Source organism: Danio rerio, chromosome 15 (assembly GCF_052040795.2).
Source record: "Danio rerio strain M-AB ecotype USA chromosome 15, GRCz13ab, whole genome shotgun sequence".
Lineage (NCBI taxonomy): Eukaryota > Metazoa > Chordata > Actinopteri > Cypriniformes > Danionidae > Danio > Danio rerio.
This window is the reverse complement of record NC_141035.1, coordinates 10,456,559-10,476,258: the sequence shown is the minus strand read 5'-3', so window position 1 is coordinate 10,476,258 and position 19,700 is coordinate 10,456,559. Positions and strand designations below refer to the sequence as shown.

At 38.2% G+C, this 19,700-nt stretch overlaps 1 protein-coding gene across 2 annotated transcripts in view; it reads left to right on the top strand.

Moving 5' to 3' along the window:
- The window catches only part of sacs (sacsin molecular chaperone), a 51,560-nt gene that overhangs the window by 13,280 nt on the left and 18,580 nt on the right, over nt 1–19,700 (top strand). Inside the window, exons 3-9 of one of the 2 annotated variants that reach the window (XM_087283711.1) lie at nt 1,742–1,832; nt 6,781–6,866; nt 6,995–7,106; nt 7,223–7,369; nt 10,574–12,056; nt 17,701–17,792; nt 18,206–18,232. In XM_087283711.1, coding sequence (XP_087139837.1) covers nt 1,742–1,832; nt 6,781–6,866; nt 6,995–7,106; nt 7,223–7,369; nt 10,574–12,056; nt 17,701–17,792; nt 18,206–18,232 — 2,038 coding nt within the window. The remainder of the gene's footprint in view (nt 1–1,741; nt 1,833–6,780; nt 6,867–6,994; nt 7,107–7,222; nt 7,370–10,573; nt 12,057–17,700; nt 17,793–18,205; nt 18,233–19,700) is intronic. The other variant, XM_087283712.1, reaches the window with a different exon arrangement.

Here is a 19,700-nt window from a genome sequence, read left to right as displayed (position 1 = left end):
ACTGACTATATATTTCAGCCTGTGGTTACTGCTGGTTATCAGTACGTTGTTTGTCCTTTTTCCTGTCTGTTGTTCCTCAGAATTCTTCGCTGTCTGTTTCGTCAGTTGACGTCTTCGTTGTGGCCTGTGGCTCTCTTTTGTTTTGAACATTCTTTGTCTTCGGAACATCCTTGGATACATTCTTTCGTTTTTCATTAAAGTACTTGCAATTGGATCCTCTCTGTCTAAGTGTCGTGACAAAGTGCATCATCCGGGTATTTAAAGGTCACTTATTCATTCAGAATTTCAGTGTTAAGGCAGTACTTACACTATTTATACTACAAAATGGCGTAGAATAGTGTATAAGTATGTGATTTGGGACACACCTTGTATTTGTTTTGGTAGCACACCTTGTTAGTACTAAGGCAAACAATTAAATTTACGCAAAATAATCAGTGAATATATTTATAATGTTTTAAATTTAAATCTAATTCTTTAATTAAAATCTAACCATTTGCCTCTGCTCTGGAATGACAGTCCTTTTCTAATGATGTCTGTTGGACGGCTTGGGTAAAATTTGCTTAGCCACACCCCTCTATAGATTACTGTAAAAGATACACTTAATTCCATTTTAGTTAGAAATATGTCATCACACTTAAAAAAATAAAGTCTGCAGAAACTTCTGGCTCATATGAACACTAATGTATGCAGTCATATATGCTCATAATCAGTTTTAATGAAATATTTGTACATAATTGTAGCCATATTAACCTAAAGTAACACTGTGATTCATTAATTAATTTATTCATTAATTTTCTTGTCGGCTTAGTCCCTTTATTAATCCGGGGTCGCCACAGGGGAATGAACCGCCAACTTATCCAGCACGTTTTTACGCAGCGGATGCCCTCATCCACCAGCAATGTGAAGCTTCCACCTGGATGATGCAACGTCAGCCATATTGCACCAGACCGAACACCACAAACCAGCTGATTGGTGGAGAGAAGACAGAAAGATGAAGCCACGTTTTAAATGTGGATTTTAGAAGGCCATGATGGGCAGAGGCCAGTAGGCAAATTTGGCCAGGATATCAGGGTTAAACCCCTACTGTTTTCAAAGGGCATCCTGGTTTTAACGACCAAAGAGAGTCAGGTCCTTGGTTTAACGTCTCATGCGAGAGACCGCTCTTACTGAGCAGTAGAGTCCCGTTCACTATTCTGGAGCATTAGGACAAGAGTTGCAGAGAGATAGCTGCTGGTTAATAGAATGATTAATTAACTAACTAAACTAACCAACTAACTAACTAAATGAATGAATCTGCTTGGCCAACTATGGAAGAACTAATTGCCAGGCAACAGAGTAGCAATGTCATGTGTAAACATACTCTACCAGCATGGCTCAGCACAGTTGTTTAACTTAACCTAGAATTTCAGGCCGAGAATGGTTTTTAATTGTACCATGATGGACCAGGATGACCAGGACCAAACAGGCAAACAATAGTAGAAAAGCAGCTACTGACTCATGTGATTTATTCAAAAATGAATTAATTCAAGACAAAACAACAGCGTTAGACTAAGATGTTGACATTTTTTTATTTGGCTTTGTTTTGGAGCTATTTTCATTTGCCAAGCAGAAGAAAAACATTTCGTCTAAAATATGACTTCTGCAAAGTGATTTTTTAGACAAGATTTTCAGTTGCAAGATTTGATGTAAAATGGTGGCTTTTAATAATCAATATTATTATTTTTTTTGCATTTGTGTATAGGTTCATGATGGGGTTGAGATTGGGAACTTGGTGCCACACGGGGACCATGAAATAATCATGACACTGCATGGACGAGGTCCAAGAGGTGGAGGTAAGACACTCTGAATGGACAGGGACAAATTAATTTATCAATTGTTTGATGCTTCAATTTATAATATTTATACATAAAAAAGAACGACTGCAGGATGAAATTGAAGTACATTAAAAACAAAAACACTATCAGCAAATAATTTGTGGAGATTCACTTCTAGTTTTTAGCCATGCCAATTACTAATGTAATGAAAACCAGCTAGTAGGAGTTATTGGAGTAAACCACACTCTGCTGGCTTCAAGAGGTGCACTAATGACTATTGACTAAAGTTCTTTAGCATCTTTGTTAGCGTGCCCACCTTTTATGCCAGAGAATCCTGCTGGGAATGGTGCAAGTACATCTGGAACGTTGGCCAGTACCGATCCAACCTATACACTCACTGCGCAAGGTGCATAGGGCCCCACAGATTACATTATAGAAGGCCGCGCATTAGTCCTTCTCTGCTCTTTAATACCAGTTGGACATGCATACATCGCCATCCCTATGTGTTTATGTATGGCTGTACTGCCATCTTTATAATTATTTAATTTTTATAAACAAAGTCACATTCAGGATGAACAAGTGCTGAATGTAATATTGCAATATAAGGTTAATAATAGGTATTTCAATAAAAATAGGAACCATTAGGCAGGTTAGGGTAATTAGGCAAGTGTAACTGAGGCCAACTAGTAAGTGCTGTGCAGGTAAACCTCACTCATCTGACCTTAAAAGGTGCTCTAGCGACAGACGCTAGAGGCAATGGTCTTTAGCCTCCTTGGTAGAGCAACCAACTCCCTTGCGGAAGGTCGCCAGATCGATACCAGCTCAGAGTGGGTTTGGTTGCGTAGGACCGGCGGGGTTACACAAGTTATTGTGTAAAGATGGTTTGTTCTGTAGACTATCGGGGAAAAAAAGTAGCTTAAAGAGGCTAATAATTTAGACCTTAAAATGTTTTTTTTTTTTTTTTTACTGATTTTATTCTTGTCGAAATAAAACAAATAACACTTTCTTCAGAAGAAACAACTGTATCAGACATTGTGCTGTCCTCGCTATATGTGCTGAACATAACTTTACAGCCAGATAAACTTTTCCTTGACATCAAAACTCTGAAGACGATAACTCCTTGTCCACAGGTTTATTGACATTCCAAAGGAAGGTAAAACTGAAATGCACAAAAGGCATAATCAGCACTAATCATGTTGTCAAGTTGTATACATTCTCAAAGAAGTAAATAAATGAATGTCTTCAAGGCTTTAAATGTTTTTTCTTAAACACAAATTCTCTTAAATGTAATATAATCATGTTAAACACACACAATTCTTAAATCACTTTTTTACTATACTGAATTGCATGAGATTACACTCACAGTGTCCCTTAACCATAGTGAAGCAGAAAGAAAATAATAGACTTCTAATAATAACTATATAAAAATGACCAAAAGCATCTAGAATATTAGACATTGATTAAAAGTCAATACATAACCACGATTCTAAAACAAACACAAGATGAATGCAAATGTCACAGAATTCACTCAGGATTGTCTGACTGTGCTGCTTTATGCAACATGCTTGCTCACTTCCTACTCAGTGGTCACATGGTATGACTGTTCTAAAACTGAAAGGGGCAATGTCGAAATAATGAAAAACATACATATTCACTCCTGAATAGAAAAAAGTCTACCAAACATTGTGATAACAACACAGACATACTGTGAAAATGTCATTGCTCTGTTCATCAGGTTAAACTGTTAAAAACAGGTAAAAAAGAAAAAAAATCAAAGGGGGCTAATAATTCTGACTTCAACTGTTTATATTTTTGTTTGTTTAACCTATTATCTAAAAATGTATTGAGAGCAAACATGCTTAAATCAAAAGGATATTTGAAAGGTTGAACTGCAATTGCTTTTAATCCAGTATTACAGAGACCTTTACAATGCTCCATTCGATCACAACAGTGTGCAATTAAGGAAATTAATTCACTTTCATTCATAGTCTGCATTTGTGGAACACAAGGTGTGAGCTTCCACTTGTCTTGGTGCATAGGAGTCATACAATTCTGTTGTCATTGACATTGTCATTCGGTCCTGAAGCCAAGCTTATCCATCTTTTTCCAAATTAAGAAGCATGTGTACACGTGCATGTCGACACTTTTTTTTTTCCAGCTCACGCCCATGCAGGCCTACACCTTCACAATCTAATATGAATACAAAATGAATTCTGAACTTGTGAGAATCGATTCAGATTTGCTAGAGAAGGAATTATTTTCATTCCCACGGCTAGCGTCTTATGTCTAGTAGAACTTTAAATTTAAGGCTGATCTCTAAACTTAAATCGAACTTCAGTCTGAAGTTGAACAATCCACTCGCAGGTCTGTTATCAAGCAACCAACACTGCACAAGTTGCTAATGAAATAGTGTAGGGTCCAGCCAGCTAATCCAATGACTGTGTCTACTGGTTGATGAAGGTTTATTGTCCTGTTCGGTCTTTCCAGTGCATAATGTTGATTTAATTTAAATTTAACTCATATCTGACTCCAATTCTAATATGAGGTTATTCATTCATTCATATTCTTATTCGGCTTAGTCCCTTTCTTAATCCCGGGTTGCCACAGCAGAATGAACCGCCAACGTATCCAGCAAGTTTTTACGCAGCGGATGCCCTTCCAGCCGCAACCCATCTCTATGAAACATTCACACACACTTTCATACATTACGGACAATTTAGCCTGCCCAATTCACCTGTACCGCATGTCTTTGGACTGTGGAGGAAACCGGAGCACTCGGAGGAAACCCACGCGAACGCAGGGAGAACATGCAAACTTTACACAGAAATGCCAACTGAGCCGAGGCTCGAACCAGCGACCCAGCAACCTTCTTGCTGTGAGGCAGCAGCACTACCTACTGCGCCACTGCTTCGCCAATATGAGGTTATTTAAAATATTAATATATTTATCCTCGTTTTATCTGATTCAATTTCTAAAACATTGATAAGATTGTTTTGTTTCCTTTAACATTATTTTAGATTATGATTGAATATTCTCTTAGACCCTGCTGAAAAATCCAGCTTAAACCAGCCTAGGCTGGTTGGCTGGTTTTAGCTGGTCAACCAGGCTGGTTTTAGAGGGGTTTTGGCCACTTCCAGGCTGGTTTCCAGCCATTTCCAGCCTGGTCTTAGCTGGTCAAGCTGGGACATGACCAGCTAAAACCAGCTTGTCCAGCCTAGCCAAGCTGGGAGTCCAGCCAAAACCAGCTATGTCCAACTTAAACCAGGCTGGTCAAGCTGGTTTTAGCTGGATTTGGCTGGTCATTTTCCAGCCTGACCAGCTAAGACCAGGCTGGAAATGGCTGGAAACCAGCCTGGAAATGGCCAAAACCCCTCTAAAACCAGCCTGGTCAACCAGCTAAAACCAGCCAACCAGCCTAGGCTGGTTTAAGCTGGATTTTTCAGTAGGAGATTCATTATTGTATGTTATTCTCGTTCATTCGGATTCCTACAACATCCTGAGTCTTGTACTGGCCGAGTATACAATCTCTTAAGCACAAACTTGTCAGTGTTGGTCACTAAACAGTGACGATTGTACGCTATCCCAAAAAGGCAGAACCCTACTTAATCAGATTAGGATATTTTTTATGCGGTTCCCATAGAGCTGCTATTTACTAAATCAAACAGAGCTGTTTACTCGTATAATGATTATTATTATAGAATTAAGCAGAGCAGTCGTACTTAAACTATTAGTAACTTTGAGTAATCACTATACTATCCAAATAGTAGTACAAGTTTAAAAGATGAAGGTGTATCCCCTTAGATAACCTTTTACAGTCTAAGTATACATGAATCAATGCCAATGTGTTAGTCGAAGCTCTAAGAACATCGTATAGTGTGCCACGTTGCTCCGTCTACCGTGTTTTAGTCTGTTACTAACCTGTACAGGGGCTTGTAGTGCTATGGCCTTAACGTAATCTACTAGAGATAATGAAACGACCTCTGTTTAAATAATTCAAAACATCACAATTTATTAGCCAGGTAAATGTGTATTATGCCAATTCATCAGTCAATTCATAAAAGATCAATACAAGACATCAAATTCTCTAAGATAAATCCAAGATTAAAAGATGCATACCTGACTTCAAAATATACATAGCGTGGAACATGAAGTTCCACACTATGGGCTGATCTGGATAACAGAATCACGCCGTACATTTTAGAAACTTTCCCTTTAGTAGAAAATCCAAGGATCCCCTCAAGGAAATGGGTGTGTGAATAACGAGGGGCATTTGCATTTAGTGGAAGAGTTTCTGCTAATAGGAAAGGCACACCCTTCACAGTGGTTCAAAAGATACCTCAAGTCACATATTTATTGTTTTGATTATGTCTATTTCTGAGGGAATGGGACCATTGTACCAGTCGCACTGAGACATTTCAAATGATATCAAACATGATAGATAAAGTCACTTGGGATGATATAGAACATTCAGACTTTGTAATGACCATTCTGTGTGAGTACAGTATGTAGAGGGGGTGGTTGAACAAAGGGGTTGCAGAGGCTTCAAATGTAAATGGAGGAAAGGAGGGGAGCTGGTTTATCCCGCATTCTCGCCTGCTGGGTTGTGGAGCCGATTGTCTCCGTTTTCGGCTCATGTTTTAATTGTCAAAATATTTGTGATATCTCGCGTCTTACAAAAGCCTAAACTAAATTTTTCTTTTACTTCACTGTGATCCCTATTGACAAAGGCTGTCCTCAATCATTTACAGGAAAATGTTCAATTTGGGAATAAATTATCCTTGTGAGGCAGGGTTTTTAATTAGCTGGTCAAGCTAGTTCACGAAATTATTTCAGTTTATGGATTGCAGTCGATACAGCTATTAAGTAATCGAGTCAAAGTTTCAACTCTTATAAATAGCATAATAAATAAGTTCATTCTCTTGTATTGCAGTTTGTGCGCTATTTCTAAGTATTTGCTCTTTTGCAGGGAGGTTTGGTCAGACTACACCACCTTTGGTTGATTTTTTAAAAGATATTTTGAGAAGATATCCAGAGGGTGGACAGATTCTAAAAGTAAGAACATATGAAGTTGTATTTTGTATTATGTTTGGCTTTGTCCAACTGTTGATCTTGCGGTGCATAGTAACAGAATGTGTCTCTGTGAGAATGTATGTCAAGTGCATGGTGATTCTGCTGTACAGGAGCTGATTCAGAATGCAGAGGACGCTGGGGCCACTGAGGTCAAGTTTTTATATGATGAGACAGAGTATGGAGTGGAATCACTGTGGTCACATGATATGGCTCAATATCAGGGTAACATGAGCATGCAGATTGGATGTTCTGTATTGTTCCTGAAAATGAAAAAGAATGAGTGATTAAAGCACATTAATAATCTTGAAATAATTGTAAATCTTGTTATTTTTCTACAGGAACAGCTTTGTATGTCTATAATGATGCCGTCTTCACCACAGAAGATTGGAATGGTATTCAGGAAATTGCACGAAGTAGAAAAAGAGAAGACCCTCTTAAAGTGGGAAGATTTGGAATTGGATTTAACTCTGTCTACCACATAACAGGTGAGAAAAAGTAAATATTTGGTGCCTAATAAAGTCTTTTATTACATTATTCAAATGGTCTATTATGCAGTACAATATTTTTTAAAATACAACTACAATTGACCTCATTCTTCAATGTGAAAGTGCGCTCGTTTTTGTGCTTGTTTTAGAACTTCCAATTCAGTGTCCTATGGGAGAAATGACTAGGAATTATAAACGGCAAAAAAACGGTCAAACTACTTGCTCTACAAACAAGTGTGTAGATGACAATACAGACAAAGCAGAATCATAGAATAAGAAAATACATGTTTGCAACATCAAGCAGCATAACGAGCTGTTTAACGTCTAAAATTAAATGGAAGTGAATGAGACCGGAAGTCTCGAGCCAAAGGTCCGTTTACACTGTCAGGTCTTGATACCCAATTCTGATTTGTTGGCTATATCTGATATTTAATTGTGACTCATATCTGATTCATGTGTTTACATTTGCTATGCAATTTATGACATTGCGCATGTGTAAAGGCGGGTTCCATCATCTGTGCACCACAAGCCATGATGGAAAAAATTGTCTTGCTTTTAGCTCTGTAAAATATGCAAAAATCGCTCTACTTTAAAATGATTTTGAGGGACAGGACAAGGTCGAGAGAAAGGGCTGTCATCGCAGCTTGCGCCTATGGTTTATATATGGTGTCCTTCACTATTCAGAGGAATTTGTGGGTATGAGAGAGATCTCAGGTCTGGTGGGAGCAAATTGCGGTGACTGATCGCTTTCGTTTTTACCATGTGGGTGTCTCCACACAGGCTCTTCCTTCTATGTCATTAAACCGCAAAGAAGTACTACATTGTCGCAAGTTTTAATGACGAACAAAACAGAATGCCTTAATACAGGCGTGTCCAAACTCAGTCTTCAAGGGCCGTTGTCCTGCAGATTTTAGCTCCAACTTGCCTCAACACACCTGCAAGGATGTTTCTAGAAAGCCTAGCAAGAGCTTGATTAGCTTGCCCAGGGGCCTGTTTCAGAAAGCAGGTTAAGTTAAAACTCAGAGTAGTTTAACCCTGAAATGAGAGAAACTCTGGGTTTTCAGTTTTAAAATGACAGGTTTGTTAAACTCGAGAAAGCAGGGTAAGTCAAGCCTGTTTCTGAAAGAGAGGTAACTTTAACTCAGAGTCAGTTACCGTGGTAACTTACTCTGTGAATCTAACCTGGTCCGGAGCAGGTTTTATTCTCTAAACTCTGAGTTTCTGTCGGTCTCTTTCCCTTTTTAAAGATGAAGCGGTATTTCTCGCATTAGTCTTACATTTCCACACACCTATTTTAGAGCTCATTTTGGAGATGTGCATAAAAAAGATTGATGGAAACGTCATGATTCACATAACTTTTGAAAATACGCATAATATAACATGTGCATAACTGAGTAGGTTAAACTTTTATTTGATAAGATGCACATAAACTACGAAGTGCACTTAACAAATTACAGTATGTACATTAAAAAATGGTTTGTTAGATATGATGATGAAAATGTGTGTGAATGGACAAACCAGCAGACTGAGCACACTGCAGAACATATTTAATGCTGTTTTAGTCATTCTAAAATGCCTTTACTGTTTCAGTATTAGTGTATATTATTAATTACCTCCGAGCGTCTGGAGCGTGTCAAGATCTCCGCGTCTGGCTTCAAACGCCCCCACGTGTTCATTGTGTGTCAATTGTCTTCTGAGGCGCAAGTACATTAATTAAATAAAAAAATCATTGATGTAGCTTCTTCTACCGCAGTAATTCTGTTTTTACTGTTGATATTTGGCGCAAGTTAATCAGGAAGTGACGATTGTGTTCTCTTCGACTCTTTGGATAAAAACGCTGCTTTATTTTTAGGCGTTATTCCAGTTTTGCACAAATTTATGTAATAGCCTATATTTTGATGGAAACACAGCTTTTGCCTACATTTTTGTCACACACAGAACAAAGTCACGTACGAGGCTTGTCCTTTTTTTTCATAAATAATTAGCTTAACCTTCGACATGCACTGTTACTAGATTAATGGGATTATTATTCTGTCTAAATTATTTTATTACTGCTTACCTTCTTAATATTATATCAACCTCTATCACTTGATCAATAAAAAGACAGACACATAACAAGTGCACTGTTAAATCTATTAAAACTGATAAAAGTGTATAAAAGTTTAGAAAAAAAGTATAAACGTCACACATTACTTTACTTATTTTATTACACTTAAGATGTTTAAATACTTAAAATTAAAAATTACGCATTAACTTGAGCAGCTGTTTTCCCACGCTGTCTCTTCTTCACTGATGGTTGCTTCATTTTAAATATATACACTCATATTTGCTATAACTTTGCATGAGAACATCAAGTTTAGCTGGAGAAAGAAATGCAGAAATGCTCTCTTTTTTTAAGATGTTGCCATAGTAACTCGTAATATCTGCGCTCCATTGATAATGCCTTTTTATAGTCACGGTGCGCGCGCTTAACTCTGAGTTGGTCTACTCAAAGTTGATTGACCCAGCTCAGATCAGCTGTTCTGAAACCGAAAACTCAGAGTTTTTAATCTCTCGGTAAATCAACTCAGAGTTCAAGTTTAAACTCCGAGTTGTTTGAACCTCCTTACTGAAACAGGCCCCAGGTGTGTCTGATTGGGGTTGAAACTAAAATCGGCAGGACACCAACCCTCCAGGACAGAGTTTAGACACCCCTACCTTAATAAATCTGATCTCCCTGTACACATGAGTCACATTGTCACATATCCGATTTATGTCTGATTTATTTCCACATATGAAGGAGGCCTAAAACCTAAAAATGGTCTAAAAATGTATGCGTTTTTTTTCATGTTTACTTGGCCATTGAACAGATCACATATGAGCAAAACAATTGGAATTGAGTCACATTTAACTGCCAGTGTAAAGGGGGGCCAATAAGATTCAAATGGCTGCGCCTGCTCATACTTGAACAATAAGATCAATAGTGCATCAGATAATCAATTCAGGAAAGCTCCATGCATGATAATCATAACACAATTAGCAAAATGTGATTTAAAATAACATGGATGGAAAATATTATTAAGCAGTGGAGATAACAAAATGAATTAAATGACTTGATGGAGAGCAGCCACATTTGAATAGCCACATCTACTGTATATGCATTTGTATATATATTTCATTATGGACCAAAATATTCTACTACTATTAATGTACCATCTTTTATAGATGTACCTAGTATATTCAGCGGGGATCAAATTGCGATGCTGGACCCTCATCAGATGTTGTTTGGAGTCCATGAGTCTGGCCAGTGCTGGAATCTGAAGTCTGACATAAAAGAAATAACCGAGCTAAGCGATCAGTTTTCCCCTTATTTTGGCTTGCTCGGCAGCTCAGAGAAAACCATTAAAGATGGCAACTTTCCAGGAACACTCTTTCGCTTTCCACTCCGGATGAAACCCTCACAATTAAGTAACAACATTTACAATAAAGAGAAGGTGCTGGAGCTCTTTGAATCCTTCAAAGTCGATGCAGACACAGTATTGCTCTTTCTAAAGAGCGTGCAGAAGGTCTCTCTGCATGTACGGGAATCAGATGGAACAGAGCGGATGCTTTTCCAGGTCACAGCAAGCGATAGCCAAGAAGATAGGATGGAAAGGCCGAACTCTCTAAAAACCCTGGGACAGGCTATAGATAGCTACAGTAATGGCGTACCGGGCAGTTCGGTCACCTGTGCCACCTACCAGCTCTCCATTGAAGCGCGGGATGAAACTGCCAAGGAGACTCAGAAAACCACCTGGTTAGTGTGTAACAGCGTGGGAGGACGAGGCATGTGCGGTGAACTGGATTCTCTTGCCGATGACCTGAAGTTTATCCCAACCATTGGCATTGCCTTGCCACTCACTCTTATTGATGAGGACAAAGGGGCAACTTCTAGTTTCTCAGGACGCGCTTTTTGTTTTCTCCCTTTGCCACTTGGAGAAGAAAGTATGACAGGATTGCCGGTCCACGTTAGTGGTTTCTTTGGATTGACAGACAATCGTAGGAGCATTAAATGGCGGGAGGTGGACCAATGGAGGGACCCGGCGGCTCTTTGGAATGAGCTTCTCATAGTCACCGTCATCCCAAGGGCTTACTTCACACTTATCATGGAGACCATCCAGCGAATCCAAACTAAGAAGGACCAAGATTTTCCCCTTTCCCCCAGAGGTATTTATGGAGCCTGGCCTGATCCAAACAGAATTCGACCTCGCTGGAAACCCATTCTTGAACCCCTCTTGAATGACTTGCTTCAACATCCGGTCATCTACTCGCTAAGCGGGAGCTGGGTCCAGGTGGATGAAACTGTATTCTCCGACTTGGACTCAAGCATGGACACAGCAGGAACCATTATCAAATACCTCCAGACCTCAGGGATGATGTTGGCCCAAGTGCCAGCCTATATCGATGAAGCACTGACCATGTTTGTCACCAAGCCAGGGAGCCTGAGGAGAGTGACCCCTTCTTTTGTGCGTCAGACTCTGAGGAAATGTCGCCACAAAGGGCCCTCCACTGAGAAGTTGCTTCTATTAGAGTTCATTCTTAGCGATTCTTGCTACAATGACCTCATTGGACTGGAGCTGCTGCCTTTACAGGATGAGACTTTTGCTGTGTTCTCGTCTTCTGTGAATGACAAGGATGCTGTCTACATCGCCTCGCAGGAGTATCCCAGGTACAGGCTAACACATACATTGACATTCTGTGTACTGGAAATGTTGCTATGCAAAAACAAGGTTGTACAAAATTTGCAATTTACAGGAACACTCTTTTACAGTTGAGCTTTAACAATTTTGAATCCATTCATTCTATCTCCAGGTCTGGCAGGAGCACTTTTAGCATAGCTAAGACAAACTTCTAATTTTTAAATACAAAAAGTCGAGCTTTATATAGGAAAATTATTGAAACCCGTTGTTTGAATTTTTTGGAGTGAGATGCTAATGGTTTCTAGGTGACTTGTAAAATTAGCTTATTTACAAAAAAAGTGTAGTGGTCCTATTAAGCTTTTTATACTTCAGCGTACCCTACTACATAATGTTGCTGGTTTTTCATAATGAATAATCTACAAAGTTAAAAACATAAGCTTATTCTTTATATCATGAAGTGCTGGTTCTGATTTCCTTCAAATGCTGTGAATCTAGACCTGAGCTTTCTTTAGGAAATTTATGCATCACAATGATCAGATTTAAAAGATTTCCCACCAATGTCAACATAGTCTGGTTGAGTGTAATTAGTGTGTTTTCACATTCTGCACAGATCTATTACTAGTGATACATATAATTTCTTCCCGATTTACATTCACAAATATTGCCAATCTTATGTGAACTTTTGTTTGGTTGCTTTTGTCTTAATTGTATGTGTATTTGACAGGTTATTTAAAGAGAAGTTACTTTAAAACGTATACTATGGTCTGACAGTGTGAAGCATACAGTGGATATAAAAAGTCTACACATCCCTGATAAATGCAAAGTTTCTATGTTGTGAAAAAACACAATAAATTATTTGATTATATATAAATTAATTTAAATAATTTAAATTATATAACCTGTACAATTGCAAAAAAACAAACTCAAATCTTAAAAAAAAAAAAAAAAAAAAAAACTAAAACAATGTGAATACTTTGTTATAGCACAATTTAATTTTATTACAGCATTCAGTCTTTTTTGAGTACGATCTATGACCATGGCACATCTTCACTTGCCAATATTTGCCCACTCTTCTTTGCAAAAATGCTTCAAATTTGTCAGATTGCGAGGACATCTCTTTTGCACAGGCCTTTTCAGATCACCCCACAGATTTTCAATAGGATTTAAGTCTGGGCTCTGGCTGGGCCATTCCAAAACTTGAATTTTCTTCTAGTAAAGCCATTCCATTGTTGATTTGGATGTGTGCTTTGGATCATTATCATGCTGAAAGATGAAGTTCCTGTTCATCTTCAGCTTCCTAGCAGAAGTCTGAAGGTTTTCTTGTAGTATTAACTGGTATTTAGCATTGTTCTTATTTCTTTCCACCTTTACTAAGACCCCAGCTTCAGCTAAAGAAAAGAAACCCCAAAGCATGATGCTGCCACCACCATGCTTCAATGTGGGTATGATGTTTCTTTGATGATGTGCAGTGTTGTTTTTGCGCTAAACATAACTTTTGAAACTATATCCAAATGTCCAACCTTGGTTTCATTAGACCATAACAGCTTTTGCCACGTGCTCTCGGGAGAGTTTAACTGGGCCTGGGTATTCTTTGTAAGAAAAGGCTGCCGTCTTGCCACTCTACCCCATAGCCCAGACATATGAATAACATGGGAGATTGTTGTCACATGATTTACATAGCCAATAATTGCCAGAAATTTCTGCAACTATTTTAATGTTGCTGTAGACCTTTTAGTAGCCTCCCTGATCAGTTTTCTATTTGTCTTGATGATGATGATGGTCTTCACTGTGTTCCATAATATATCCAATGCCTTGGATTTTTTTGTGTACCCTTCTCCTGACTGATATCTACTAACAATCAGATCCCTCTGATGCTTTGGAAACTCTCTGTGGACCATGACTTTCCCTGTAAGATGCAACTAGGAAAATGTCAGAAAACAACTACTAGAACAGCTGAACTTTATTCTGGGTTAATCAAATGTGCTTTAGATGATGACAGGTGTGTACTGACTCCTATTTAAAGTTAAATTGAATATGATTGTTTAATTTTAAACACAGCCATATCCTTAGTTATTAAAGGGTGTGCACAGTTATGCAGCCACATTATTTAATTTAGTTTTTATTTTTAGTTCCCCACACCTAAAAGATTTGAGTTTGTTTTTAATGTGATTGTACAGGTTATAGTTTAAATTAAACGTGCAAAAAGTTTTAAAATTATTTACTGTGGTTTCATTTTTTTTTACAACACAGAAACCTTGTATTTTAACAGGGGTGTGTAGACTTTTTATTTCCACTGCGTATCAGTAGTTTTAAATGTAGTTGCAAGAGTAACTTGAGGCTCAAACTGTAATGAACAGCAAGTACAGTAGCAGAACCTCATTAGTGTTAAAAAGAACTTCGGTCAAGGCCAGTGAATGCAAAAAAAAAACCCAAAAGCAGATGAAAACAAATAATTTATAAGGCAAAAATATGTCAGTTCAGTTTATAAGGCAAAAACAAATGTCTAAATTAGCAGTGTCTTAGTTTCAGGGGGAAAAAAGAAAAAAATACAAAAACTCAGTCCGACAAATAGGAAACAAACAAAAAAAAAGTTCTTTAGTAGGTCTTCTTAGTCTCACAACCCCCCTATGGTGGGGAAATAAATGATGCGTCTTGGACCTCCTCAGTATCTGACAGCTTATCTACGTTCACACTGCGAGGCTCAGTGCTCAAATCTGATTTTTTTCTCAGATCAGATTTTTTTGCATGGCTGTTGGCTGTTATAAATGTGGCCAATATCAGATTTGCAGTGTGAACAGATCATGTTCCTAAACTGACCCGCATGCGCAAAAGTGCATTACGGAGAGCATGAAATGTCTAGTTTTGCACACGTGTGTGTTGCATAAGTAAGCATGTTGTCGGATCATGCTTATTTGATTATTACCCTTTTCACTGCAAAAAAAATATTTTCTTACTTAGATTTTTTATCTTGTTTCTAGTCCAAATATCTGAAAAGTCTTAAGTCAAGAAGAATTTTCTAGACAAGCAGAACATATTGTCTTGTTTTCAGAAATAATATGCTAAAATTAAGTGAGTTTTTCTTTAAAACAAGCAAAATAATCTGCCAATGGGGTAAGCAAAATAATCTTATGTCAAAAAGAAAAACAAGATTATTTTGCTTACCCCATTGGCAGATTATTTTGCTTGTTTTAAGAAGAAACTTAATTTTGGCATATTGTTTCTTAAAACAAGACAATATGTTCTGCTTGTCTAGAAAATTCTTCTTGATTTAAGAATTTTTAGATATTTGGATTAGAAAAAAGACAAAATATTTAAGTAAGAAAAGCATTTTTTGCAATGTTCACAGACAACCGTGGCGTATTTCATGAACTGTAATTGATTCTTCTGCTACTACTAATGTGTATTTCCGCATTTGAGACCTAAAATAAGTCTCTTGTAATTGAAAACACTGATCGTTTGTGTACTGTTCTCGCCCTTTGTGCCACTATACTGGGCTGGTGAGAGGTAGATGATGTTTGCAGCACAGAATGATGATGCATGTCACTCAAAGAATATGTAAAAATCACATGAAATCCGACATAACCGTTCACACTGCAGTCGCATTGCAAAACATCAGATCTGTGTCTGATTTAAGACTACATATGAAAGTGGCACAGATCTGACCTGAAAAGATCAGATTCCATGCGTTTTGGGCTGTTCACACTGTCATCACCTGAGTCACATGAGAGGGAAAAATCTGATTCGTGTCACATTTGCCTGCAGTGTGAACGTAGCCTAACAGCTGATCCAGAGCCTGTGTGACACATTGCATTATAATATTACACAAGCCAAATTAGCATTTACTCACTTCTAAATCTCGTTGACAGTGCAGAGATTAGCTTATTGCCTACCATTATGGAAAAGTAAAAGTAGCCTGCACAAATACAGCTTTAGGGCCTACTCACACTATGCCATCCGTACCGTGCCCAGACCCGTTTCCCGGATTGTTTGAGAAGTATGAGTGCGCTGAATTGGGCTCAAGCACGGTTCACTTGGCCGGCCCTGGCCCGGTTGGAAGAGGTGTGCCTGAGCGCGGTTCACTTGGGCTTTGTGTGTGAGTGCTTAACGCGCCAAAGCCCGAAACTGAAAGCGAGACGTGACTTTTCAGGGGCTGTTTTATATAGATTTATTAATAATTCTTACTGTTCAGTGAACGCAAACTGCCGTCGTTTATTAAAGACGCAAACTTCTCACTTCATGACAGCTGCGCGTCTTCAGCAGACCTCCTCATTCCTCAGAGCTTTATGATTGTTTGTGAGCGCCAAAATAGGCGAATCTGTACGGCGAAATATCTGACTGCGTGTCCCCGCATCCCTAAGGACTGTTTGGCGAAATATTTGACTGCATGTCACTGCATATCAAACGACTGAAACGATATAACTAGAGAAATCTCCACTGTGCTGCTGAGTGAGAGAGCGCTTCTCACTGAACAGCGCAGCAGCGATAACGTAAGCGTGCCGAAGCCCGTTTGTGGTGTGAGTGCGGGCCGTCGGGGGAGACGGGAGGGGGGACAAGCATGCTTTGGCCGGGTTCGAGGCAACTGTACCTAGTGTGAGTACGGGCTTAAAGTACAAAAAAAAGATACTTCTTTGTTAACCCAGTGGCATAATTCAGCAAAATTTTTAAACAGAATTCATCCAGGGGTAAAAGAACCCCTGACAGTTCTAGTGTTAAAGGGATGGTGTCGACCTAGCGACCGACCTACCTACCTATCTATCGTACTATCTTTCATAGCATCTATCGCAGGGGTTCACAATCCTGTTCCTGGAGATCTACCTTCCTGCAGATTTCAGTTGCTACCCATATCAAACACACCTGAACCAATTAATTAGGACCTGAACACCACGTGATAATTACAGGCAGGTGTGTTTGATATGAGTAGCAACTGAAATCTGCAGGAAGGTAGATCTCCAGGAACAGGATTGAGCACCCCTGATCTATCGTATATCTTCCTTTTTATTCAACAGAAGAAAGCAATTCATAATGGTATAGAACCATAAATGTGAGGAACTTTTCATTTTTAGGTGAACTATGCCTTTAAATAAATAATATATTATGATTTAATGTATTTTATTATTAGATTTTTAATGTAAACTATCTAATCTGTATAAATACAGCATAAAGCTTTGCTAATCTTTAATCTAAATTTGACACTTTTGAAAAGCAGCCATTTACTTCATTTCCCAGGAAGCAGTTGGCGGCTCAGTGCCCTGCTCAATACCAACTAATGGGCGTCACACACCGGATGCACAGCGACATGGCGCGCACATGACAGTTGAAAGTATCGCGCACCAGACGTGCACATTTGCAAGCTATTTAAAATTAAACTAATCAGATGCCGTTCTGTGGCGCGGCAGAAATATGAACAGTGTCCTGAGTCGTGGCTTGGCGTGTTGACAGCCGTGACCTGCGGTGCCAGTGTGTGTACACTGATAGAAACCTATGTTTAGAATTCTAAAATGCATGGCGCTGCGTGGCGCGTCGCCGAGTGGTGCTTAATGTGTGTGATCCCCTTAAGTCATGGGTGAATGTTTGATTCAATTGTGAATAGCGCTCATCCATGAGTAAACTTGGCAATAGAGTATTATGAATATGTTATAAGAGTATCACTGTGGGTTTGATTTTTATTTCTAGGTCACTTTATCCAGGACTAGAGGGAAGATTTGTCTTGGAAAGCATTCCCCCACATGTCATGACCAGCCTAAAAGAAGCGGCCAAAAGCAGAGGTAGACACCCACAGCACATAATGTCACTCTTATACTCATATTCAGCATATATAGAGCATCTGCTCTTAATTTCATTCTTCTCTAGTAAATCATGACATTTTTGGTGCATAGATAGCTGCAGGGAGCAGCATTTTTTGAGCTTCATGCTCATACTTTCGGCTTTCAGATATTTGAGTTATGCTTTTTCATACTTAACCAGGTGTTTGAAATAAAAATGTGCTGTCCATAGACTCCATCAAATTGGCAGAACCAGTTAATTCCACTAACAAGCATACTTTTTAGCTTTGTTCAGAGATGCTGGCATTTATTCAGTTCATTACAGTCTATGCATTTATGGAATATCTTTTTATTTGCTTTTGCATTTTATTTGAGCTCCTTTTCACTTTTCCTTGATTTTTCCATTTAAATTCCAGTTCAACAATATCTTTGGGGTTGTTCAGGTAAGTGCACAATGTGTTGTCTAATGCCTGCTGAGCTAGAGTTGCCATAGCTTTTCTGGATCACACTACTCATACACTAACTTCTGTGTTTTCAAATAACCCATTAACCATATATCAACATAAAAGATACTAATAGATTTAATAAGATGTTTGTTTTATAAAATGTTTTTATCTGTTAAAACATGGAAAGTGACAGTCAATTTATTATTATCTTTCTACTGTATATGCATAGTTGTTTTGCAATTTGTGAAGAAATGAAACGCACCAGTTCAAAGAGTCATGCATGCAAACAGTAAAGGCTTCAGTATACTTCAAACAAAGTTCTTTTTTGTTATTTGTTTGCGAGCAAAAGGAAGTTTGAAAAGGCTAAGTGATAATTTTACTGTTTTTGACCTCTCCAACGCGGACTGCAGTACGTTGGGTTGTAAATGTGTAATGTGTTTTTTAAAAATCGGACAAACAGCCTTCTCTGCAAGAAGCACCACTACAGTAGTGATGTGTCGTTCATGAACGATTCGTTCATTTTGAACGAATCTTCAATCTGACTCTGGAACTACGAGTCCTTTCAGGGAGTGATTCGTTCATCCGCGTGTGCGCACATTTGTGCAGGTGGTATCGTTCATTTCAAGTATTTTGAGTCGTTCATTGCGGAAAGGTAGAAGCCAATCATATGCGTTTAGAGCCGTAAAAATAATTGATCCGTTCATCTCTCGAGTCTTCTATTGGGTCTGAGTCATTCGTTCATCATGGGCCAATCATATGCATTTAGTGCCGGAAAAAGAATTGAACCGTTCACCTCTCGAGTCCTCTATCGCAGTGGTTCCCAACCTTTTTCTCTGGGGCCCCCCCCATGAACATATACAAACATTGGAGCCCCCCCACCATATAAATACACACGCACGCACACACATATGTACCGTATATATATATATATATATATATATATATATATATATTACTGTATGTGTGTGTTTATGTGTATTTAGATAGGCTTTGTCATACTGTCTAATCTTTTTCTTTGCCTCTGAAGAATCATTACATTGACGTTTGTCTGCCATTTTTGTTTTTATTTTGCCTTTACGAGAAGTTGGACAAGCACATTGCGCGAGTGAGCAAAATGTAAAAAATTATTTAGAGTTATTTATTTTAATTATTTTTACTATTATGTTGGAATTTTAAGCATGTGTTTTGATTTTTTTTTTTGGTACTTAAAAATACATATATTCCTGAGAATTTTTTTTTTATAAATATTTCCCAAATTATGTTTAACAGAACAAGGAATTTAACAGTATTTCCTCTAATATTTGTTTTTCTTCTAGGCTTATTTGTTTTAGTTTAGCTAGAATAAAAGCAGGTTTAAATATTTTGAAACCTATTTTAAGATCAATATTATTAGCCCCCTTAAGCAATATATATTTTTGATTGTCTGCAGAAGCAACTAATGTCATACAATGACTTGCCTAATTAC